This window comes from Gopherus evgoodei, chromosome 13 (genome assembly GCF_007399415.2).
Source record: "Gopherus evgoodei ecotype Sinaloan lineage chromosome 13, rGopEvg1_v1.p, whole genome shotgun sequence".
Taxonomy (NCBI): domain Eukaryota; kingdom Metazoa; phylum Chordata; order Testudines; family Testudinidae; genus Gopherus; species Gopherus evgoodei.
The window spans coordinates 21,878,913-21,905,265 of NC_044334.1; the positions used below are offsets into that span (position 1 = coordinate 21,878,913).

General features: G+C 43.3%; 1 protein-coding gene across 7 annotated transcripts; it reads left to right on the forward strand.

The window, feature by feature from the left end:
- The first annotated feature begins 2,258 nt into the window (after nt 1–2,258).
- Nucleotides 2,259–25,989, forward strand: PATZ1 (POZ/BTB and AT hook containing zinc finger 1). 7 transcript variants are annotated; one of them, XM_030582415.1, is made up of 8 exons: nt 2,259–3,557; nt 5,986–6,049; nt 8,829–8,864; nt 9,440–9,511; nt 12,435–12,606; nt 22,223–22,295; nt 23,041–23,163; nt 24,541–24,674. In XM_030582415.1, the coding sequence occupies exons 1-8, from the start codon at nt 2,299–2,301 to the stop codon at nt 24,572–24,574; spliced, it is 1,833 nt and encodes a 610-aa protein (XP_030438275.1). In that variant the 5' UTR covers nt 2,259–2,298; the 3' UTR covers nt 24,575–24,674. The 7 variants fall into 7 exon arrangements, 6 of the variants coding, with proteins under 6 accessions (XP_030438275.1, XP_030438276.1, XP_030438277.1 ...); XR_004002915.1 differs by having other exon boundaries at nt 2,261–3,557; nt 22,158–22,295; nt 24,541–24,629; XM_030582416.1 differs by lacking the exon at nt 23,041–23,163 and having other exon boundaries at nt 2,261–3,557.
- The last annotated feature ends 364 nt before the right edge of the window (nt 25,990–26,353 follow it).

A 26,353-nucleotide genomic window follows, 5' to 3' on the forward strand; every position in this document is an offset into this window, starting at 1 on the left:
TAAAACTCACCAGAAAAGAGGAGAGAGTTCCTGATGATCTCTTTGCACTATGTATGTGAAGCCTGTGAATTGTTGCCTGACGTATGCTTAAATACAAATTTTTTTTTCCTCACTATATTGAGTATTCTTGTTTCTGCGACAGGCAAACAGATCTGGAGAACAATACTACTAGCATGTAGTATTTATGCAATTTGAGTATTTAAAGTGGATTTGTCACAGTTGCAATCCAAACAGATCACCTAGCTGCATGTGTGTATATGTAATATACACAAACCTTGATCCAGTGGTAAAAAGCTACACTGGCAATACTCTGCCTTCAGTGTAGACAAGCAACTCCTACTGACAGCAACAGAAATACAGCACAGGGATTGAGGGCACTATATGGCCTTAAGTGTTATTATAATAACTCTGTTTTGGAAGCTGGAAGATTGGTGTGCTAATTTGCACATCAATACCCAGAATGCTCTTTCAGCTCCACCACTATTTTATACATGTGCTTCTGGTCGGAGCTCTGGGGGAAAAAACCTGAAAGTCTGGGATGTTCTTCTGCACACAAAATTCCATATTTTCTCTAGTATAACATTTTAAGTGAAGAAACCATATTTATTAATTAATCTGGGAATTTTTTTAATACCATATCTAATTTAATTTCACAGGTGTAGAAGAGTACACTTGAAGCCTGTGACTTTTTAAATACTTTCTTAGAACAAAATGTGAACTTAGTGGTGGAAGTAGGGGGAACTTGTGCAAAAACAAACTGCTGTGGCTTCCCACACCAAGACCGAACAAGTCAAATTTAATCTAGAACTGAATTATTGTGAAGCTATTAAAATAGGATTTTATGATGGAGAAACCCTGAGGGCACAAGGAGGCCAGTCCAGAGAAAGCCCCTTATTAAATCAAAGTAGTGAGAAGCCCTTGGCATGCTTTGCTCAGGGCCTGAGGAACCCAGCCTCACTGTGGAGGGAGCCTTGAATGGCCCGATCTTGGGGGTTGTTCAGCTCCAGGATCCCAAGGGTCAGCACAAAGCTAAATCCGGCTGTCCAGGTTTCCCCAACATGGAGGGACGCAGGGTTGTGTAATCGGCTGACTCGTGCAGCTCGCCCCCCAGGGCAGCGCTTCCCCAATTCCTCTCAGGAGGGATTTTGTCCTGGATTGGGAGGGAACTCCTGTACTCCTTTTCTTCCCCCCCTTGTGCCCAGCTTTCTGCCCACACGGAGAAGGGGGTGCAGTGAAGGTCTAAGTGCGCGGGGTGTGTGTGTGTGTGGGGGGTGTTTTCTCTGCAGCCCCTGGCCCCTTTAGGATCAGCTTTCCTCAGGCGTGGGGAGAATAGGTGGGGGCCGCTCTGCAGCGAGTCCAGGAGGGACGGTTTGCGCATGCTGCCCCCCCCGCCCCTCCTCCTCTCTTTTGCGGGCGGGGTGGTTGGGGGGGCAGTCGAGCTGCAGCCTGGTTGTTTGGGGGAGGGGGTGAGTGCAGGCCCCTTCCCCCCATATGCTTCGGGCGGGGGCCTTGCTCCTGGCTCGGCATTGGAGGATCTGTGCTGGGGAGGGGGGAGACTGCAGCCCCCAGCCCCCGCGGGCGGGGGTGGGGGCTGGCCTGCTGGCTCTGGCTGCTCTTGCATTGGCGGATGCAGGGAGGGAGGGGGCAGGAAGCGGGGGGGTGGGGGGAACCCGAGTGGCTGGAGGGGGGGTCTCTATGAAAAGGGTGGGGGGCGTTAGAACCCCAGAAGAGAGGAAAGTTTCCGACGCTCCTGGTGCGGGTGCAGCGAGGCAGGCGGGGCCGGGGCCAGGCCCGGCGGCGGTGGCGCTTGGTCGGGGAGCAGCAGCCGGGGGCCCCCCGCTGGATTTTTGTCGGGGGGGGGTGGTATCGCCCCCCTCCTTCTCCTCCCCCCAGGGGTGAAAGTGCAAGAGGAAGTGCAGCCGCTGCCATCTTTCCTCCGCTCCAAACACACAGGGACGGACAGAGCCGGCAGCCCGGACCCCCTCCCGCCCTGCCCGCTGCAGCCGCGCGCCCCTGCCCGCTGCGGCCTCCGCGCCTCGTGGCGGCCGGGCCCGGGCGGAGCTCGCGCCGCCTCAGCTGCTGCAGCTCCAACTCCGTGCTGCGCGCGCGCGCCCCTCCGCCGCCTCAGTCTTTTGTTTCGCCCCCCCCCCCAGCTCTCAATCCCCTCGCGCTTTGCAGGCAGCGCGCGCCGCCGCCGTCGGGCCTGGACAGCCGCGGGGAGAGGGAGGAAGCAGCGCGCGCCGCCGGGCAGCCTGAGAGCGAGCGCCACCTGCAGGCCGCCGGGGGCACCGCAGCCCCATGGAGCGGGTGAGCGAGGCCGCCGCCTGCGGCCCGTCGTCGGGCTGCTACACCTACCAGGTGAGCCGGCACAGCGCCGACATGCTGCACAGCCTCAACCAGCAGCGCAAGAACGGCGGCCGCTTCTGCGACGTGCTGCTGCGGGTGGGCGACGAGAGCTTCCCCGCGCACCGGGCCGTGCTGGCCGCCTGCAGCGAGTACTTCGAGTCGGTCTTCAGCGCGCAGCTGGGCGAGGGGGCCGGCGGGGGCGCGGAAGGGGGCGCCGCGGAGGCCGGGGCCGGCGGCGGGGCGGCCTCGGGCGGGCGGGAGCTGGAGATGCACACCATCAGCTCCAAGGTCTTCGGGGACATCCTGGACTTCGCCTACACCTCGCGCATCGTGGTGCGGCTGGAGAGCTTCCCCGAGCTCATGACGGCCGCCAAGTTCCTGCTCATGCGCTCCGTCATCGACATCTGCCAGGAGGTCATCAAGCAGTCCAACGTGCAGATCCTGGTGCCCCCCGCGCGCCCGGACATCATGCTCTTCCGCCCCAGCGCTGCTGACCTGGGCTTCCCCCTCGACATGACCAACGGGGCTGGCCTGGCGCCCAATGGCAACGGCATCGCCGGCATGCCTGAAGACGAGGCCACGCGGGCCGCCCTCACCGCCACCCAGTCCTCCTTGCCCGTCCTGCAAGGCGTCGACCGCCTGCCCATGGTGGCGGGGCCCTTGTCGCCACCCCTACTGGCCTCGCCCTTCCAGAACGTGGGGACCAGTGCCCCCACTTTGGGCACCAAGAGGGGCAGGGGGCGTCCCCGCAAAGCAAACCTCTTGGACTCAATGATGTTTGGTACCCCAGGGGGCCTGCGAGAGGCTGGCATCCTTCCTTGTGGCCTCTGTGGGAAAGTGTTTACAGACGCCAATCGTCTGCGGCAGCATGAGGCTCAGCATGGGGTGACGAGCTTACAGTTGGGTTACATAGACATCCCACCGCCAAGGCTTGGTGAAAACGGAGTGCCTGGTCAGGATGATCCTGATGCCCCCCGAAAGAGGAGCAGGACAAGGAAGCAGGTGGCCTGTGAGATCTGTGGCAAGATTTTTCGGGACGTGTACCACCTGAACCGGCACAAGCTGTCGCACTCCGGTGAGAAGCCATATTCTTGTCCAGTGTGTGGGCTGCGTTTCAAGCGGAAAGACAGGATGTCCTATCACGTTCGGTCTCACGATGGCTCTGTGGGAAAGCCCTACATCTGCCAGAGCTGTGGAAAAGGCTTCTCCAGGTAAGAGGACATTGAGGTGGAATGGAAAAGACCCAGAGGGTTATCTAGTGCACCTGTGGAGGACCCGTGTAGAATCATCCCTATACTGCCAGTTTTAAATACCCGCAAGGGATGGGGCTTTCATCGTTTTTTTGGGAAGACTATTTTACAGTCCTGTAGAAGAGTTAACTAGTAATTAAATGACAAAATGGGGAGTAGGATGCGTCCTGCGTAACATTCCCAGTTTTGTCGTAGACTTGGTGTGTGACGGTAGGCAAGTTACTCTTATGTCAAATGAGTATTGAAATAATTCAGTGTTCAGAGGCTTAATTATGGGTTGTGAAGTGATTTGAAGTCCTCCAGTGCAAGTTGCTATTGAAGTGCAATGTATTAATAGATTTTAAAATGACTTTTTTCTGATGAACAGTCTACATTTTCCTTGTCTTAACTTTAGTCCATTAGTCCTAGTGTGTAATCACCCACATACGAATGAAGAGGTGATATTTCAAAGTCTGCAGCAACAGTTCTCTTTAATGCATGGTCTTTGTGTCCTTTGTGTTTACAGCATCCTGAAGGGCATCCTGTTTCTACCCTGCAGCATGCATAAGATCTGTGCATTTAATGTGGCTATTTGTTGTCACTTAAGTGAACTCCCACAGACAAGTGGATCTTTGATGCTGCCTTAATATGGCTTGTGTGTATCTTGTGATTTGAGTTCAGGAATGAATTTGAGAGTTGGGTGCTTCACAAGTTTAGTGTTCAGTTTGAGGAGAGGTAGATAAGTGAAAAGAGTGGACACCAGCCTTGCTGCTTATATAACATCCCCAGTTAATGGATCTGTGCTCTTTCACTTGCCCTGGCTGGTGAGAAGAAACTGATATGTTAACCAGTAAGCAGTGGAATTCTGCTTTGGATAAAGCTACTCCAGGAATATAAACTTAAAAACCTTTGTCCCTGCTGAATCTATGCTGGTAATAAGGACAGGGGCTTTTTGCTATACATACAAAGATAAAGAGGAGCTCTCCAATAACTGGCAAGTGTAGGAACGTTTGAAGAAAATAAACTTGTTACAGAAACTTAAAATCTAATCACCATAAGAAGGTAAAAGTACTTTCACGTCCTGTACCTGCCCCTGAGATCCCCTGCCAGTTTTTGTTTTCCAATCACACTTCAATAAAAGGAAAAATCTTTTACCCTGTTGTTGCTGTGGTGAAAGACTTCCATGCATAAAAAAAAAGTAACCGACTGATTTTCCGAGGTACTGAAAACTCAGTGCTCTCACTGAATTCAGAAAACCAGGGCCTGAATGTTTAAGGGGGAACAGTGAAAATGTTGACATGCCTTCATAAAATAAAAAAATTGAAAAATAGAGAATTTTTTTTTCTCTAATCTTCTAGTTTTGGTAATTAAGTGTTATACAAAAGTGTGTAAACAAAATAAATCAAACAGAAGTGTGATGTTTAACTTTACAGTATGCCTTTAGTTCCAGGGTTGATTCAAGGGGCATCTCTGAAGTCCATAGATATGTACTAAGAGTTCAAACCTCTGACTAGTCTTTCCAGTTAAACAGCCCCAGCCCACTTGCCCAGGCATCAGGTTTAACAGCTTAACTGTGGAGTTAACTCGTTTTCTGTCTCCAGAAAATAAATTCCACCCAGCTCTCTCTGACTGGCTGAGACTTGAAAGCTGGGGGAGGAGAGTTGAAGAATTTGTTTCCAAGCAGCTTTGGCCTCCTACAATGAAAAGCTTTCTTCCCACCCAGAGAAACACCCACTAGGAAAATCATTAGCTATTCAGGCTTTCCTCCTTCAAAACAGGCTTTACCAAGCGCTAGGAATGGACTAACTTCTTTCACTATTAATTTGCTCTTCTACAGCACTTCCAGCTGAGGCCCTCGAAGTATTTTACAAACATTAATTATGCCTCACAGCATAGTTGTGAGAGAGGACAATATTTTTCCATGTTATATATGAGGAAATTGAGACACAGAAGTAGAACTTAATGCCAAAATTTTCATAGTAGGGTGCCTAAAGTTGGATCCCTATATCCATATTTGAACACCTAAATCAAAGTGGCCTGACTTTAAAATGCTCAGCACTTTTGACACTGAGGTCACTTTGGTTCAGGTGTCCAAATATGAATTTAGAAGTCCAACTGTGGGCATCCTAGTATGAAAACTTTGACCTAGATCTCCTGATTATTCTGATCAGAAAACAGTATTTCCTTGCAGAGAGAGGGCAGGATATTTATCAGAGTAGAGCTCCGACCGTTTCTGAGAAGTAAAATATAATGGATTGCTAGAATGAACTGGAACCCAGACACACCAGAGAAAACTTTTCTTGGAGTGGATGCAAGAGTGGCTTCTATTTTTAATGTTTGTTTTCAAGTATATGTATATGTGTGTGTCTATATACATATATAAATACATATATATATATTTTTTTTTAAGGCCAGACCACTTGAATGGGCATATCAAACAGGTGCACACGTCGGAGAGACCTCATAAGTGTCAGGTAGGAGCAGGGGGATAAAAGAGGGTTTATATCTTTTTATTTAAAAAAAGACAATGAATGTACATGTGTGCAAAGAATGATCAAACATTGATAGAAATGTGTGAACTGAAATAAATCATGTTTGTAACTAATCATGTTCAACAAACTGACAGCTGCTTTACATTCCTCTCTCTACCCTCCCCCCCCCCTGTTGTCATCTCCTTCTGCTCTGGTTCTCCTGTCTCCCCTCCCCCTCTACCAGATGTTCTTTCTTGCTGCCGTAGCCCAGTCCCACCCTGGAAACCTTACCCTGCTGCTTTGTCCCTAGCTGTCTCAAATGATGCCCATTTTCTCTTCTGTAGTTCAGTGGCCACTAATAAGAGGCTCAAATGCTGGCTTTAATTTTTTAATATAATTTCAAACACAGTTGATAATTTAACTTCACTTGCTGTGAAGCTCTTTGTATCACATAGCCTTCAGAACATTGCACTGAGCAAAAATGGAAGCTTTTTTTCAGCAAGGACATGGGTGACATCAGCACAGTATCCTTTGAAATGCAATATCAACTTTCATAGTTCTTTACAGTTAAACAATAAGTCTTCCATTAAGGTTTAAAACCAAATCAAGATTGACCTTTTATAATCCATTTGCGGGGTGGGTGGGAGAGTAGTTAACAGGCATCTGGGCAAAACAGTTTCCATTATGACCCCCTGTCTTCAAACGCTTTTATGGTAAATTTCTGAAATATTTGCTTCTTGGGCCAATATTTTCCATGCTTGGTGTCTGAAGGAAGGTGGATTTTACAGAAAGTTGGAGCAAAATCCCTTCAGTTTTCTTTGAGGTCAGTGAGGGTGGGGGAGAAATTTTTCCGTTCTAAAAAATTCTAACCCCATCCTGTCTGACTGTTGCCTCTTAACCTGCATTTTTCTGTCTCCTGACACATGCCCCTGTTTTTCTTCCAAATTGTGGGGGATTGTGGGATGTTTCTGCAGTTTAAAGTAATCCAATGAGCAGATTTTCAGAGATGTAGAGCACCTAAAGCAGGGGTGGGCAAACCTTTTGGCCTGAGGGACACATCTGGGTGGGGAAATTATATGCAGGGCCATGAATGTAGGGCAGGGGGTTGGGATGTGGGAGGGGGTGCAGTGTACAGGAAGGGGCTCAGGGCAAGGGGATGGGGTACGGGAAGGGGAGTGGGAGGGGATGTGGTGTGCAGGAAGGGACTCGGGGCAAGGGGTTGGGGTGCGGGAAGGGGTATAGGAGGGGATGCAGTATGCAGAAAGGGGCTTAGGGAAAGGGGCTGGGGTGTGGAAGGGGGTGCAGTGTGCTGGAGGGGGCTCAGGGCAGGGGGTTGGGGTGCGGGAGGGGCTCAGGGGGTTGGGGTGCAGGAGGGGTGTGGCAGGGAGCTCAAGGCAGGGCGTTAGGAGGCTCAGGGCAGGGGGTTGGAGTGCAGGAGGGGTTTGGGCTCCGTCCTAAAGCTACTTACCTCAAGCGGCTCCAGGGTGGCAGTGGCGCGCAGTGGAGCTAAGGCAGGCTCCCTGCCAGCCCTGGCCCTGCACTGCTCCCGGAAGAGGCCAGGATGTCCGCAGTGGCTCCTGGGGGTGGGGTAGGGCAGGTGGCTCTGCCTTGCGCTGCCCTCGCCTGTGGGTACCATCCTCAAAGTTCCCATTGGCTCCGGTTCCCCATTCCCAGCCAATGGGAGCTGTGGGGGGCAGTGCCTGCAGGCGAGGGCAGCACATGGAGCCCTCTTCCCCGCCCCCCCTTCCCTCCAGGGCCACAAGGACGTGGTGCTGACTGCTTCCGGGAGCGGCGCGGGGCCAGGGCAGGCAGGGAGCATGCCTTAGCCCCGCTGCGCCACGGGGTTGGCAATCCCACGGGCTGGATTGAAAGCCCTGACAGACTGGATCCGACCTGTGGGCCATAATGTAGAAGATTTGTTGAATGCCTACTATCTTTGCAAAAACTACTTGACAGCACCCTGTCCGAAGTATAACGTTTCTCTGCGCGCGCACACACACACACACACACACACACACACACACACACACACACACACACACACACACACACACACACACACACACATATCTGTATGTATGATACACACCACAGAAAGGATATCATTCTGGAAAACAGTGCTGTAAATTAGTTTCAAATCTAAAATATTACTATATACTAATGTGCCTTTCATTCTAGTTATCTCCTGAAAAATAACTTTCCCTCCCATAGAATTATCTTTCCTAGTCACCAAGTTTGGGCACTGAAGCGAAAAATAGCTCAGTATTGGTATGTGTTTTCTCCATACCTCACCACCATTTTTCCTTGATTTCACTTGAAAATCAGTGAAGCTGTTTTAGCTCCCCCTAGTGGCAGTTAGAGCGCCTTTGAGAATTCTGTTGTTTACAAATGACAAGGATCCTTGAACAACCTTAATTACAAAAGAGAAGTATTGTTTTGGCAAAGAGAGAAATGTTTTTCAGGCTCCTCTATTTTAAAGATATTCTTCAGAACTGTGCTGTACAGTCTGTCACTTACCTGAGTCCCTACATGCATCTCTGCAAACCAGGGAGGCTCCAAGGTCATATCACAGCACTGTGGATTCTGGGCCATCAACAAAAACATAACCTCAGGGCAGCTGAAATGAATCTGTGGTGAGGAGATGGTCATCTGCTAAATGCTACTTATACAGGTCACTGTTAGGACTAGTCAGCACACAGCACTGCATCTACCTCACTTAAAAAGAGAGCTTGTCTCTGCAGACAAGCACCTGATTCCACCTTTTCCCTTCCTCTTAAAACAGACTCTGAATGGGGAAGGAAGCCCTCTACAGACCCAGGTAATCTGAGAAATCAGATCCAATAAGTTGCTTTGGTGTCCAAGGCAGACATCAAATGGAACTCTGGATACTTTCCTCCCTGGTAACATTGGAATTTTTTTAATCTGTCAATTAAGTACTTAACATGGGAGAAGGGGTAAGTCAGTCTGCTGGCCATAATGGGATAGTTCAGGTTGCTGCCCTGGGGACCTGACATGGGATTGAACTTGAGCTGCTGGGTTGATTACTTTGTAGGGATTGGTACTAACATCAGGCTGCAGGGTGGGAGGAATGATGGTTTGAAAGTAATGTGGACTGAAATAGCAGGGAAATATGGGGGAGAGAAATCAGAGGTTCATTATTTCTCAAGGAAGAAGGAACAGCTGACAGTCTTAGGTAACATCTGTCAATTTAAATAAACAAGAGAAAATACAAGTTGTTAAAAATCAAGCTACATTTATTTGAAAAAATACAAATAAAAACTATTTATTGAAATTTACCTAAAATTGGCATTCCAAATCCAGTGCTTTTCCCCTTGATTTCAATGCAGAATGAGTTTCTTCCTGTCCTAATTTCTCTTACTTCCTGCCTATTAGCAGGAAAATGGCAGCCATCCTGGAATAAGCTCAGAGACATCCACAGCCATAGAAAAGTTGAAACTTCAAGAGGTATTTCTTAAACAATGTTATTTTAAACTTTTTTATATATTCTTTTTCGGTCTATTTATCTACTTATGCAATGTTTGATAGGAAAGCACTGGAGTTTTCCTTTATTATTAATAACAATTAATAATAAATACTTCGCACTCATTTAGCATTTTACATCTTTAAAGCCTTTTACAAACATTAACTAATATTAACTGTAAGAGGTTTTCTCCAAACCTGGTCCTGTCTCCTTTGTATGATTCAGCTAAACTGGTTCGTGCTTACTCAACTGGACCCTTATTTTTGTTCTTTAGACTTTTTTTTGCATGTCTGATCAATACATAGCTTTTCCAGGAATGGACTCTCTAAAAATTGGCAGCAAGACTGATTACCAAACAGAAATATGATTGTATTACCCCTACCCAAAGCTTTCCACTTGATATGTTCAATGTAGGATAGATGATAGACACAAATTCTCGTATGTTAGAATTAAAACTATGTCATAGAACTGGTGCCTACATATTCCGAATGCATTTATACACAAGCTTGCTGTCACTTGATATTGAATTATTGGTGATGGAGCTTTTGACTTTCATGCTCCGCTGCTCAGGAACACACGTTATCTTTACCTCCAACAGGTTGATTTGTTGTTGGAATCCTTACTTAAAGACTTATTTGTTTCCAGTAGCATTTTGCTAAATGAAAGCTACACCTATTTTGCTCAGCGCTGTGTCCTGAGAGTTCATATGAGGAGAAATCTCTTTCTCTTTCATGTTAAAGAAATTACCTTTTTTCCCTTCATCATTTGTGATTTATAAGTTTTTCACTAGTGAGGTCAGTGAAATTCCATATATCACAGCAATCCATGTTTGTATCTCTGTTTTTTAAACTATATTAGGGATTGGTCCTGCAAGATACTGAATGTCCTGTTTGTTGCAGAGTACCCTCAACTTCCATTGAAATAAAGTACTGTATATACGTGTTCATAAGCTGAATATTTTTGGTAAAAAAGTGACGCATCAAAGAGCGGGAGTCGGCTTATAAACGGGTCTACACCAAAAGTTGATGATTTTAAACTTTATGGAATCATTGAATTGAATATCTAATACATTGTCATGTTGTTTACCTGGTGTGTTCACAGGCATGGAGCTGCTCAGCTCCCTGTGGCCACGGTTCACTGTTCCCAGCCAATGGGAGCTGTGGGAAGTGGCACACCACTTCCTGCAGCTCCCATTAGCTGGGAATGGCACTGTGAGCTGAGGGGCTCCATGCCTGTGAACACTCCAGGTAAACAAAATGTCCCAACCCGCCAACAGCTAACCCTGATGGGCTGGGACCAAAGATTTCCAACCCCTGAAATATAGGGTCGGCTTATGAAAGGGTCATACAGTTTTTGCTATTTTTACTTATCCATCTTGGGCGGTCGGCTTATAAGCAAATGGGCTAATGAATGAGTATATACAGTACTTAGCACCTCACAAGATGGACCCTTTAGGGCCGGATCCAAAGCCTACTGAAGTCAGTAGGTGTCTTTCAAATAACTTCAGTGGGCTTAGGATCAGGCACTGAGTGACAGCTATGTAAAATTCTACAGATGTACCTCTATTGTATTGCCAGTTTAATTTATTTTAAACTACTGTGTTGTAATTGCAGGGCAGTAGTTAAGTTGTTATCCTAACAAAATCTACTTTACAGTGAAACAGTTGCCTAAAAAGTAAACCACTACTTCTGAAAAGACAAAAAAATCATTCCCTAGATCACTTACTGAGTTTATATAATTTCCTAGGGAGCTGTGGTATAAATCAGGTGTCCCAATATTTCACCTAAAGGGTGCTGTGGTACAAGCCAATCACGGCGCAACCTTGAATTTTGTTACTTTCATCCAACTGGACTGGTCGTTCTGATATTTCTGGTTTTCTCTGTCCTCCATTTGTGAGCAATGTGTTCAGACTGTATTTTTTTAATGTAACATGTTGGTAAAGATTTGACTTGTTTCATGTATATGCTAATGAGATGATCAGCCTTGCAAAACTGTCAAAAACATACTAGCCCAAGCATAAAATCTGCTTGCCTACACTCTGTGATTATGGTGGGGATGGATGTCTCACTCATCTGTTAAATTATTCTCTTGGTGTGAATGGGCAAGTTGAATTTTGCAAGGTTGACGTGTATAGTTATAATGATATGTTGTTGTTTTACCCTAAGTTCATCTTGTTACATAATAGTAACTGGAGTATGACACTATAACAGGGATCAAGTTATCCACTGTAAACAGATTACACAGTGCCATTCTGAGGTCTCGCTGCACTATGGATGCCAACATGGTTCTCCTTCTGTAGTGCCCTCTGTGATCCTGTCAATCCAGCCTTACTTTCTGGTCTCTGATGCTTTGTTTATACATCATTGGGAGTCCAAGGGGAAATCATAGAGACTAGAGTCAAACTGATGAGATCACAAAGTGAATGCAGGAAGGAAACAGAGGGATTGATGTAAACCTGGCTTATGTGACTATGATGTCACCATAAAATAAACTAGGATAGACTCTGATGTGCTTGGAGTGGACTGTTCAAGAAGGACAATGGCAAATCTATTTACATTACCAAACATGACTTGTGAAATTTTAGTAACGCAGATTTCAATGAGGAGCTGAGGCATTTCAGATCTTGTTTTTTTAACTCACATTTTACAGACTGTATTGTTTTAAACCTTCTTTCTTTTTGTGAAGTCCTAACCCTGGTGCCTGCTCCTTTTTGAGCAGTAACATTGCATCCTTTGCAGTGTGATGGTAACTTGGATTGCCTGTTTGGGGAAAATTAACTCATGATTGTCACTTGTGTCCATGTGCAGGGTCTGAGAGTCTTACGGTAGGGGTCACTTAGTGTAGATATGGATATATAAACACTTGCAGGGGATTTGGTGACTCACACTGTTCTCCTTCTACCTGCAGACCTGTAATGCTTCCTTTGCCACCCGTGACCGACTGCGCTCACACTTAGCATGCCATGAAGACAAAGTTCCATGCCAGGTGTGTGGAAAGTACTTGCGGGCAGCATACATGGCAGATCATTTGAAGAAACACAGCGAAGGACCAAGCAATTTCTGCACTATCTGTAACCGAGGTAATGATGAGCTGTCTCTTTATTTCAGGGGGATAGTGCAAGGCAGAGACAGCACTAAGCTCTGTACTGCTGTCTGCAGCAGGAAGTGATCATACTATAGCTTCTCTTGTGGTTTTCCTCATTGAACAATAAAATCTTAGAAGAGATGGAAGTATTGGCCTGGCCTTTGGACATGACTCGGTGTTTAATATTCCTTCTCTGATGAAGTTTAAATTAAACGCAGAGCCTAGCATTTTTGGATGGATCTACAATTTTTTGCCAAATTCCCCTCCCACATCCCTCCAAAGGAACCAGTTCCTGCTTGCCATGACGCTATTCACTGTGCAACTGCTCACTGTCACAGGGCTGGACTAATTACCCTGGGGAGGGTCTGGGAGAAGATTCTTTTTAGTTTAATTTTACATAAGTATATGTGATATGCTGATACCCTCTTAGCCTCCTGCACCAGAAGTGGAGCTCAGCTGCTCTCTCGTTTGAACCCTAGCAATTGCGTTGTGCTGGTTTACATTTACAAGGTTGGCTTTGTAAGCAGAAGAGCCAGAAACAGACTTTCATTTATAAAGCAAACAAAGCTAAGCTTCTCCATTATGTATGTACTTTCCACAAATTGGGGAGCAAGGCCTGCAGATTTAGATAGCGTGGGACTGCTGGTAGGCTATGGATAGATAAACAGGACAAAGTTTCTGGAAGAAAGAAGCTAAAGGGTAATGGAGTCTTAAGACCAGACTGACTGATATCATGAGACTCTTAAAACACTGAATTAAAGACACTACTTCAGAACAATCCTGTAGATTGCAAGAGAGACGTGCAACTGGTGCCAGGTGAACAAAAAGACACTTGTGCATATCTGCACACTTCTGTTAGCAGCAGTGAAATAACAATTGGTTTCAGGGAGGGTGAAAAGATACCTACTAAAGGATTTCCTTGGATGGTCCATCTGTGTAGGAAGCATTAAAGTTAGTGATTAGGAATGGGTTCAGAGATAGTGAAAGAGAGCAAAAGGATTCCCAGAATGAAGAGGTAGGATTATAGAGGGACTCCTGACATGCAAGGAAAGGACTGATCCGAGTATTGTATCAAAAGCACGGTATTTTCTGGTCTCCAGAAACATTTGTCTCCTACTTCACATATCTAGATATACACTGGTTTATTGCTTGCACAGAACCCTGACCAACACTTGACTAATTTTTGAAGTGTACCTGCTAGTAACTGGTAACAATTATTACAGGTAAGGGATGTTTCTGCATGGAGTGAACTTGGTGTTGGATAAAGTAAAACCTGTTAGGTTGTTGAACGGGTTGGTTTTATGTGTGGGAACACCTTTTCGTGTGTTGGAGGCGGCCACTGTCAGTTATGGGACTGCCTTTTGGTTTTGCTGAAGGGGTTTATTTTTAGTTCTGTTTCCCAGTTGAAGGGAGCTGATATCTATTGAGAAAATGTAGTTGTTACATAGCTGAAAGTTTGGGGACCGTGTGCAGGATAGGAACAGTTGGGTGGTTAGAGTAGGTAAAGATGAGTAATGAGCAACTTGTTAAATTATGAAAGAGCCATTGTCCACTGTGGAAACACCTTTTGGGTCCTTAAAGTGAGTTAAGCTTTTGCATAGAAACAGCAGTTTGCTATGAGATCCTCAGGGTTCTTAAATTCCATGGATTTGGGTATTAAAATGAATATAGGCCTTCTTCAAGGAAGGAGGGCTTGACTTCTGAAAAACTTTTCTTTAACTTATCCTGACAACTCTTGCACTGAGATTCAGAAGCCCCTGATCCAAGCTCTCTTCTGCTATGCCCTCAGTCAAACATGGTGGGTAGCACATTGAACTTTCATTAATGTTAACTGGAACTGGAATATTTCTTGTAGTTGAGAACCTAGGATTCACCCTAGCAGCCACTGGATGTCACTGCTTCTCCTCAAAAATCCAACCAGAAAAACAAAGGCATTGGTTTGGTCATCAAACAATGAAATTAATAAGGGCTATTTACATGATACGGTTTTAAGCAGAAATCCAAATCAAATGTAAGCTTGTTTTTGTGTGTGTAAGTGTAAAGGTGGAGGGGTCTGATGAGCATCCAAGGTAGCAGACAGCTTTTAAAAGTGCTGCTTTTTTTCTACACTTGACTGTCTTCATATGCTTTGTCAAAGAGAGAGATTAGGCTGTTGTGAACTTAACTTTCTACCAGCACCTACAAATAATAGTTAACCTGTTAAAGGCTGGCCATCTGCAGCTAAAATTCAAGGAAATAAGCTTATTGATCTCTTAAGTACAGACTGATCTTGTTGAGCAAGTATGGCATCATATGCTAAAAACTCAGTGGGATACTTACTGCTTAAAAGTGACATGGATAAGAAATTTGAAAGCCCTAGTTCAAGATGTTTGATGACAATCAGTGGACAATGTGAACTGTTCTGTTTAGAAGTCCTATAAACGGCAGACTGTTGAGAAATGAAATGCACTGGAAAATTTCATACTAAGAAACCATGATAGAGGTTCATGTCAACAGAATCTGTGGAAGTTTTTCTTCCTCCCTGGAGGTGATGATTGTGCTAAGAGTAGTTTATTTTGATCTTCCCCTTTAAATGCATTTTGGTGCACTGCTTCCTTGGAATGGTAACTTAAGTAATGCTGGCTATGATAACTGTAGAGCAAGAAACAAAGATTTAAAAAAAAAATTTAAATGAATCTGGGGCCAGATTCTGGCCAAGCTTGGACAGCCAAGGAGGAAGAAAGCAAGGACTCTTGGGCGGATGAGGAAGAGGTTCTTGTGTGTACAAATATATTTTAGTGTTAAAGTGAGATGGGCAAATATGGGCTTAATTTGTTGCTTTATGCTGACAAACTGAGAGGCTTTCTATGCAAAGTTAGTGATGTGCAACTTGCTGTCCTAAAGGTATAGGGGACTCGTCCTGGAATTTGGAAGGAACAGTCACAGATCTGTTACACACAGACACCTAGGGTATCTTTATCTTTCCTGGTTTAAAATTTTTATTTTCTTTTACAGTGGAAAAATATGGTCTTCAGAAATCACCACCACCAAGTCAGTTCAAGGAGATTTGTATAATTAGGATGTTAATGCTTAGAATGATTATTAGCATCCATAATTTAATCTTGTTTACTCTGGGAAGTTGTACTTTCTGGGAAGGGGTTTCTGTAAAGGAGTTCTGCAACAGAGGAACTGTAATACCTTAGAAATCTAAGTACTTAGAAAACAATTTAAAAAAATCCATCTTTGTCAATATCTCTGTTTAGTGACTGGACTCCTCTCTCTCTCTCTCTCTGATGGGGCAGCCATTTTGCTGATACTTGTCAATAGGGGTTCCATTTGATGATGCAGAGTAGGGTTCAGGTGGTTTTGCCAAAAGGAAGTATTGGACACTGAGATTTAAAAGGTGCTGTAAGGAAAGTTCTGTAAGTTCATTTTTAATATTGGTTTGTTTAACTGAACAGTTAATACATCAACTTGAACTTAATTTTCATAAACTTATTTTTTTATTAAAATATTCTTTCTAAAGGCAAATTAATTGTATTTAGTTCATCAGACTGTCAACTGCTGCTTCCTATCTAATTGTTACATATTTTCTCTTATTCTATTCTAAGATACTTAGAAATGTTATGTATTGGTTTAGGTTGGGTTAGGCTCAAAGGAAGCTAGAGGAGATAAGCATCCAATACCCTTAGACTCCTTTGACAATCTTAGCATTGTTTTTTTTAATAAGATATAGTGATTAGAAAGTGCAACATAAGAAAGACACTTCCTGTTAAGTACATGTCCAGTTTCCATGCCACAGACATCCCATGAATCAACTAATGCCACTGGTTCTGCTCCTAGTGGACTCACCTTCTATGTGAGGTGTGTTCAGACTGAGAATACGCTGTAATTATTTTGATAGAAAGATGAATTCTTGCCATTCTTCCTGCTGGGCTTGAAGTGATTGGTAAAGGCCAGGGGCTGGAGGTATTTGCCAGCTGATCTAGCTATATTCAGTTTAGACTGAACAGGGCACATCCTGCAGTAGTTCTTGGGGTAGTTCATTACAGACAGAACACTTCTGTTTGGTAGGAGGTAGTCTACTTCCTTCCTGTTCCTGTGCGTGTTTGAAAAGCTTAAAATGATAAGAAGAAGCAGGATCTGCTCCCTGGGGCTGTGAAACATGTCTGTGGATAGGGCAGTAGATGAGATTATTATTATTATTATTATTATTATTATTATTATTATTTTTTTTTAAAAGACTCTTTAAATCTCACCTTGGTTTGTTTTCAAGAAGGGTTTAAGAATGATGGATTATTCCTTGGGAATCCTCCACCTCTCTTGCTAGGATAGACACGTACCTATTTATAATTCTGGCCTTATGTAAATCTTGGACTATGATCTTTCTCAAGATCTGATTATGCTAAAAATCTCACTTTATCTTAGCTGTCTATGAAGTAACTTTTATTGATACTGTTTTGGTAGAAGTTGGTGGTTCACCCCTTCATCTACCAAGTGCATAGAAGAAATCCAGGCACTTTACAGGACATTTTCACTATATAAACTTTCATTGTATAAAATAGTGTTTCCTGCAGGTGAAATCACAGAACTCACCAAAGACTATCATGTTATGATTGTTCCCAATATAGATCCTTTCTTTTTTGTAACTGCAGTGAAACATAAGAACATAAGAATGGCCCTACTGGGTCAGACCAAAGGTCCATCTAACCCAGTATCCTGTCTTCTAACTGTGGCCAGTGCCAGGTGCCACAGAGGGAATGAACAGAACAGGTAATCATCAAGTGATCCATCCCCTGTCACTCATTCCCAACTTCTGGCAAACAGAGGCTAAGGACACCATTCCTGCCCATCCTAGGTAATAGCCATTGATGGTTCTATCCTCCAAGAATTTATCTCTTTCTTTTTTGAACCCTTTTATGGTCTTGGTCTTCACAACATCCTCCGGCAAGGACAGGTTAACTGTGCGTTGTGTGAAGAAATACTTCCTTTTATTTGTTTTAAACCTGCTGCCTATTAATTTCATTTGGTGACCCCTAGTTTTATTGTTATGAGAAGCAGTAAACAACACTTCCTTATCTACTTTCTCTACACCAGTCATGATTTTATAGACCTCAATCATATCTCCCTTTAGCTATCTCTTTTTCCAAGCTGAAAAGTCCCAGTCTTATTAATCTCTCCTCATACAGAAGCCTTCCCATACCCCGATCGTTTTTGTTACCCTTTTCTGAACCTTTTCCAATTCCAATATAGCTTTTTTGCGATGGGGCGACCACATCTGCACACAGTATTCAAGATGTGGGCGTACCATGGATTTATACAGAGGCAACATGGTATTTTCTATCCTATTATCTATCCCTTTCTTAATTATTCCCAGCATTCTGTTTGCTTTTTTGACTGACGCTGCACATTGAGTGGATGGTTTCAGAGAACGATCCACAATTACTCCAAGATCTCTTTCTTGAGTGGTAACAGCTAATTTAGATCCCATCATTTTATATGTATAGTTGGGATTATCCTTTCCAATGTTTATTACTTTGCATTTATCAACATGAAATTTCATCTGCCATTTTGTTGCCCAGTCGCCTAGTTTTGAGAGATCCTTTTATAGCTCTTCGCAGTCTGCCTGGGTCTTAACTATCTTTAGTAATTTTGTATCATCTGCAAATTTTGCCACCCCTCGCTGTTTACCCCTTTTTCCAGATCATTTATGAATATGTTGAATAGGACTGGGCCCAGTAGAGATCCTTGGGGGACACCACTATTTACCTCTCTCCATTCTGAAAACTGATCATTTATACCTACTCTTTGTTTCCTATCTTTTAACCAGTTACCTATTCATGAGAGCACCTTCCCTCTTTTCCCGTGGGAGCTTACTTTACATAAGAGCCTTTGGTTAGAGACCTTGTCAGAGGCTTTCTGTAAATCTAAGTACACTATATCCACTGGATCCCCTTGGTCCACATGCCTGCTGACCCCCTCAAAGAATTTTAGTAGATTGGTGAGGCATGATTTCCCTTTACTAAAACCATGCTGACTCTTCCTCAACAAATTATGTTCATCTATATGTCTGACAATATTGTTCTTTATTATAGTTTCAACCAGTTTGCCCGGTACTGAAGTCAGGTTTACAGGCCTGTAATTGCTGGGATCACCTCTGGAGCCTTTTTTAAAAATTGACGTCACATTAGCTGTCCTCAAGTCATCTGGTACAGAAGCTGATTTAAATGATAGGTTACAGACTACAGTTAGTAGTTCTGCAATTTCACATTTGAGTTCCTTCAGAACTCTTGGGTGAATACCATCTGGTCCTGGTGACTTATTGCTGTTAATTTATCAGTTGGTTCCAAAACCTCCTCGAATCATACCTCTGTCTGGGACAGTTCCTCAGATTTGTCACATAAAAAGAATGGTTAATGTTTAGGAATCTCCCTCACGTCCTCAGCCTTGAAGACCGATGCAAAGAATTAATTTAGTTTCTCCGCAGTGGCCTTACCGTCCTTGAGTGCTCATTTAGCACCTCGATTGTGCAGTGTCCCCACTGGTTGTTTAGCAGGCTTCCTGCTTCTGATGTACTTAAACAAAACAAAACAAAATTGCTATTACTTTTTGAGTCTTTGGCCAACTGTTCCTCAAATTCTTTTTTGGGCTTCCTAATTGTATTTTTACACTTCATTTGCTCCTTTCTATTTTCCTCACTAGGATTTAACTTCCACTCTTTAAAGGATGCCTTTTTGGCTCTCTCTGCTTCTTTTACTTTGTTGTTTAGCAACAGTGGCTCTTTTTTGGTTCTCTTACTATGTTTTTTAACTTGGGGTATACATTTAAATTGAGCCTCTTTAAAAAGTTTCCACGCAGCTTGTGGAGATTTCACTTTTGACACTGTACCCTTTAATTGCTGTTTAACCTCATTTTTGTGTAGTTCTTCTTTCTGAAATTAAATGCTACAGTGTTGGGCCGCTGTGGTGTTTTTCCTGCCACAGGGATTTTAAATGTAGTTATATTATGGCCACTATTACCAAGCAATCCAGCTATATTCACTTCTTGGACCAGACCCCGAGCTCCACTTAGGACTAAATCAAGAATTGCCTCTCCCCTTGCGGGTTCCAGGACCAGCTGCTCCAAGAAGCAGTCATCTAAGGTGTCAAGAAACTTTATCTCTGCATCCCGTCCTGAGGTGATGTGTACCCAGTCAGTATGTGGATAATTGAAATCCTCCATTATTATTATTGAGCTTTTTATTTTAATAGCCTCTCTAATCTTCCTGAGCATTTCACAGTCACTATCACCATCCTGGTCAGGTGGTCGGTAATATATCCCTATTGCTAAATTCTTATTTTTAGACCATGGAATTGTATCCATAGAGATTCTAAGGTACAGTTTGATTTGATTAACGATTTTTACTTCATTTGATTCTATGCCTTCTTTCACATATAGTGCCACTCCCCCACCAGCACATCCTGTTCTGTCCTTCCGATATATTTTGTACCCTGGTATTACTGTATCCCATTGATTATCCTCATTCCACCAAGTTTCTGTGATGCCTATTAGATCAATATCCTCATTTAATACAGGGCACTCTAGTTCACCTATTTTATTATTTAGACTTCTAGCATTGGTATATAAACACTTGTCTCCTTTTAGCTGTCTGCCATTACGCGAAACACAGACTTTAAAACATTACTTAACACAGAAATCTCTGGCAAGCTGAAAATAAGTTCCTACTTCATAATCCTATTTCACAGTTTGGTTCTGAGTTTGCTATATTGCAGTATCCACATACTTCTGGTACAAATATTGTGAAATAAGGGAAGAAGGTTTCTATCCCTAAGTAGCTTGCAGCCTAGCTGGAAGTGTAACTATCACATCTGTATGATATGCCAATTTCACTCACAACCCAACTTTGATTCTTTCTTCATTTGCTGTGAATTTTAGCAGAGGAAGGATGTATATTTTCCTTGTCAATGCGATGTACTCAGAATCACACTTTGAGGCCTTGGGGAAATCTTATTTCAGAGGAATATATCCTTCCCTTCAGTGCTTTTGACAACTGATTTGGCCAAGACACAACTGCTCTGTTTTTTTTAAAGTGAATATTTTTGCTCAATCACTGTTCTGGTTTTCTTGATGGATCCACAATGCTGTCTCCATATGCTGATTATGTGCAACTCAGCTGCTCTCAGGAGACAGACCTTGTTCCATCCCCGAGATAAAAGCAGCCTGTCCGCTTCCTTTTTCTTCTCCAGCGGGTTGCTATGAGAGTTCTGTAATTGGGCTTGTACCTAAATCCTCTGAGATCGTAAAGGATTTATGATGCATTATTCATTCAGAACTTCAGGTTCTAGTGAAAGTCTCTGCATAGTAAGGGCCATTCTGTAAGAAAGGTATGGGGATTTTTGCTGTGAAACAGAGTTCAGTTTAAAATCATTACCTGGAGTAAATGACTTTATTTTGCCTATTAAGGCCTTGTTTATGCTAGAAAGTTGTGCCATTATAGTTAAAGCGGGACAACCCTTCTACTCTGGATGCATTCATATCAGCATATAAAGGTGCTTTATACCAGGATAGCTATCCCTGTATGGGAAGGAGAATAAGCTGTACCTGTATAAGGTACCTTTATACCGATATAACTGCACCCACACAAGGGTTTGTACTGGTATAACTATGTCGGTTTAAAAACAAACCAAAAACCACCAAACCAACATAGTTATACCAATACAGTTTTCAAGTGTAGACCAGGCCTATGTTAGTGGCCAAAATGTAAGTCTCTCTCTCTCTCTCTCTCTCTTTTCTGTACATTTGGTTTTTTGTTGTTGCTGTTACTCTTTTTAAAAAAAAAAAGTCTGCTCATGTGACTGTACCAGTGGATCTTGTGCCTCATTGTGATTCTTACAGGGAAAGGTTTATAATATGAAAGTATCACAATGATATCAGTTATTGAGAAGTACCACAATGACTCTTTACTGATAAGGTTGAAAGATTCCTCAGATATCTGGCCTCTTTATCATCCAATTATGGGCCTAATGATCCTCAGACTAATTGCCACAACTTCTAAAAGCAAATGAAAGCGTGCTTACAAAAATATTTGAGACAAATTATCACATTACAGGGAAAGGTGAAGCAGGTGAACCCCAAAACATGAGCCCTTCTTAAAACAGTAGGAACATAGCATGGAATTACTGGCAGGTTCTAAATAACAGTCCTGTTTGTAATTTCTCTTAATATGTTCTCTTACAATATACTTGGCATAAGCAGAAAGTTTCAGGACTTTGCTTTGCTTTGCTGAAGGATTCTAGGGTGTCATCTTCTTTGCAGTAGCTTTTTCTACACACATGCATGCACAAGTTTTGTTTTCCCCACAGAACCAGTGGAAACCCATTTCTCATTTGATCTTTAGTCAGATCTAACACAAGGGTCCTACTTCAGCATGTTTTGGGTATCCAAAAACTAACTTAGTGTGAGTCTCTTAAGGGAGACTAGGGGAGAGAGAGAAGGATAAAAGGAACAGGGAAGGCAGATGTGTGTCTTTGCTGGTGGCAGGATCTCATCTCCTTTTATCTTGTTTAGGTTTCTCCTCTGCCTCCTACTTAAAGGTCCATGTTAAAACCCACCACGGTGTTCCCCTTCCCCAGGTCTCCAGGCACCAGGAGCCCATCCCGAATGGGGGAGCAGCGTTCCACTGCGTCAGGACCTATGGCATCAAAGGCAAGCGACTCCCTGCTCTGCACTTTGCTTCTTTGCACAGGACTTTGTATTGTGGGGAGCTGGGCTGGGCATGGGAAAGGGGAGGAGGGAAAGACGGGGAAGTCCTACGGAGAAGCTTAGCAAGAAGTGGAGAGGTTACATAGAGCTCATTTCTATAGTTTGTGCAAGGATCTCTCTGGGTACCTTATTGGGGAAAGTAGTAAAAGTACTTCAACTTTTGGTAGCTTCCTTCACTTTATATAGGAAAAGACCTGTTAGGTCATCTAGCTCCTCTTCCTGTGAGTAGATTGTGCTTGAATCTTAACTGAGGGGTTGTGAGTTGGGAAGGATAAGCTTATAGCTCAGTCTAGAATCTGGTCCTACCAGGATTCCCAGTTGCTCTTGAGATGCTCCGAGACTGATTGCAACCTCCGTATAGCCCAATTTTTGATTCCCATGGAGGGAAAGTCAGGAAGATGCTTGTCTGATAGGAGTCATGACAGTCCATTTATTTAAGCTCAAATAGGTGAGGCACCACATAGATATTTTTAGTTAAACGTTGTTTTTTTTTTGCCTCTCTTACGCTGTGGTTCAGAAGAAGGATAAAGATATTGACTGCTTCTTTTTAGATGTCACTAATATTTAGTTTTGCTTTTGCTTAAAGTAAGTTATCTTTTTCAGAGTGGTTAAAATTATTTAATTTGTAAATATCCTCTGTAAAATTAGTTATTAATATGTGTACAGTAACTTCCTTTTTGCCTCTCAGTTTTGGACCATCTGTATCCTTGGTCGAAGCTGGAACAGCAGAAAACCTCTCTCTGATATCGGAAACCATGGCTGTCCCAAAAAATTGGGGTTACTTTTGCCCTGGAGATCAGAACAGAGCTGAGTTAAGCATACCCTGTGCTCTGTCTTTGTGCTGATGGGATGTCATAGTTGTGTAGCTTTCTTTCTATGGAAGTCTTCACAGAGTTGCTACAGAAGCTCCTTGGTCCTGGGTTGTGTGCCGATTTAAAAAGTGTTTCTCCCCAGTGGGATATTGATTTCATGCATGTCCTGTTTTGATTGCTAATGCTGATTCCACAGAAAATCTGTTTTATGAAACATGGCCTTTCAGGATTAGGAGTAGAAAAAAGTTTGTTTTCTGAGATTTGTTTGGGGAATACATTTGGGTTTGCCATGCTCATACATATGCCATGAGAGAGGATCATAGAAAAGTATTCTTGGTACACTGCCAAAATAGGATGGGGAACACCTCAAACATACCAGTGACATGGCTAGGGTATGTGTTGAAGTAACTGAGAGTAATGCCCCTTATTCTGAGAAGGAGCCTCTTGAGACTATATAGAACTGCATCTCCAGGAGCAGAGCAACCCCTTCTCCCAGGCTGGGATATTAGAGATGGAATAGTTCCAGGTTTCTTCACCTGTTTCCGTAAACTGTTGTGCACTGTGATTCTACCCAGAAGTACCTGCTTCATTTCAACGCTGGGTGAAGTGACTCAAGCATCTAAACATGCATGATAATATCTCCAATAGAACCTCAGAGTTACAAACATCTTGGGAATGGAGGTTGTTCGTAACTCTGAAATGTTCGTAAGGGAACAAAACATTATAGTTCTTTCAAAAGTTCACAACTGAACGTTGACTTAATACAGCTTTGAAACTTTACTGTGCAGAAGAGAAATTATGCTTTTAACCATCTTAATTTCAATGAAGCAAGCACAGAGACAGTTTCCTTATCTTGTCAAATCTTTTTGTAAACTTTCCTTTTTTTTTTTTTTTAGAAGTTTACATTAAACACAATACTGTACTTGCTGCTTTTTTTTTTTTGTCTGCTGCTGCTGCCTGATTCCATGCTTCCGGCTCCAAATTAGGTGTGTGGTTGACCGGTCAGCTCATAACTCTGGTGTTCATAACTCTGAGGTTCTACTGTACATTTATATAGTGTCTTACATCTCAAAGGGGGCACCATAAGGGCACTATATAAATGTAAGAGGATATTATGGATACCGCCACTATCACTACAATCTATAATATGAACTTGGGGTGCTGGGGGATGGAGCATGTCCAGGCTATGCAGAAGAGGGACCCACAGGGGCACAATGCTTCATTACATGGAGGAGTATATCTGTTAGGTCTGTAGCATTCTGTCATTTTGGGTAATAGTGAATCAGCTGATGACTGCACGTTTTATTTAAAAGCATTTTAGAATAGCACTCTTGGGAGATAAGGTTCTGAAAACTTGTCTTGTTGTTTTTCCGTAGAAGGCCAGAAATGCTCACATTCGGACCCGATTGAGAGTTCCGATTCCTATGGCGACCTCTCTGATGCCAGTGACCTCAAGACTCCTGAGAAACAGAGTGCCAATGGGTCCTTCTCATGCGATATGGCAGTCACCAAAAACAAAATGGAGCCGGAGGGAGAGAAGAAGTACCCCTGCCCTGAATGTGGCAGCTTTTTCAGATCCAAATCTTATCTGAACAAACATATACAGAAAGTTCACGTCAGAGCCCTTGGGGGCCCATTGGGGGACCTGGGTCCTGCTCTAGGGTCCCCCTTTTCACCCCAACAGAACATGTCTCTTCTGGAGTCATTTGGGTTTCAGATCGTCCAGTCAGCATTTGCATCATCCCTGGTGGATCCAGAGGTCGACCAGCAACCAATGGGGCCAGAGGGGAAATGAGACCGTTTAATCTTAACAAAACAAAGCAGCCGTCTGGTTATACCTATAAGACGCTGTGAATGAGAGAAGAAATAATGAAATTTGGTTCTATAGTTGAGAAATTTGTATTCATTTTAGCTCCCCTCCCTGTCTACCCTCCTTAAACCTTCTTTAGGGAAAAGAAGGCTTCTTGCCTGACGACCTGCAGAAAATCTGCATGACCCTGAATGAGAGATGTGACCTAAAACACCATATGGAGTGCCAGAGCTCCAGTATGGTCGTTTAGAATAAATAAAAGCCACCAGTGGTGGTCAGAATTGTAAACAGCCTAGTGACCCAAAAGTGGGGAACTAGGTTTTATGCCTTTGCCCTCTTTTTCCCCTCTACTCCTCAAAAAAACCACAGTAAGTTTTTTACACACACCCATTACTGACTGCTCATAATGTAAACAAATCCCTGTGGTACCTAGCAGGTAACGGTGCAGATGTCCTTTTAAAAATTGATTTTTAAGAAGGCAAAATAATTTGGATCCCTTTTGCCATTTGTGAGGCTGTGAGTGCTGCAGCAGGAACTAACCTGCTTAGGAAAATCACTATTCAAAACAGGTTTTTGTTACTTTTAACCATTAAACTTGCTGTCAGGTTTTTAATTCTCTATTATTATTATTTTAGGACCTGTTGTAGTGAATTGCTACTGAAAAGCCAGACTAAGGCAATATACAGAGCGCTCTTAAAGCAGCAGTCACGTTAGGGTTAGTATTAATTTTTTTTTAGATGTATCATAATTAATAACTTGGCTAGTTAATTGTTTTAAGTATATCGAAGAAATAGTTTTATCAAAAAAAAAAAAAAAAAGGAAGAAAATACCTTTGTGGTCTGGTTGGTTGGTGCTCATTTGATGTGTGGGTACCTAGAAGATGAACATGGTCAGCATCTGGGTAAACTATCTGTACCACTGACTTGTGTTTAGTGTGAATAAACCCAGGGTTCACAGAGTGATGTTGAATTAATCAGATTGGACTGTATTAAAGAAGTTAGTATGTTACTTTACATCCCCTCGTTTTGTCTGGTTTTTGAGCAATTTAGCCACCTATCTGCAAGGTGTGCAGCTGAGATCCAGGAAATGGGACACTGGTCCTTCTCTGTGATGTACTCTCAATGACCTGGACCTCTTGGTTCCAATACAGCACTCCTGATTCCCCTTGAATCAGGTTTTCACATGGCAATCCTATTTTCTTTTCTTCTTCTAGAGAAGAAATGTTTCCACCCTCAAAGGGAGGGACCCTGATCAGAGCATGCCTCAGAAGAAAAAGCTGATATAAAATGTTACGGAGTTGAGCTCTAGAGCATTGGACGCTGTGTTATAGATGAACACAGATGCCGATATAGAGAGGCTGAATATCCCTTTCTAGCCTT

Coding starts and splice junctions, on each gene's coding strand:
- PATZ1 (XM_030582411.1), top strand. CDS start 2,299: ATGGAGCGGGTGAGCGAGGCCGCCGCCTGCGGCCCGTCGTCGGGCTGC. Junction 9,512..12,434: donor AAAAGTTGAAACTTCAAGAG/GTATTTCTTAAA, acceptor TTCTACCTGCAG/ACCTGTAATGCTTCCTTTGC. Junction 22,296..24,540: donor CAGGACCTATGGCATCAAAG/GCAAGCGACTCC, acceptor GTTTTTCCGTAG/AAGGCCAGAAATGCTCACAT.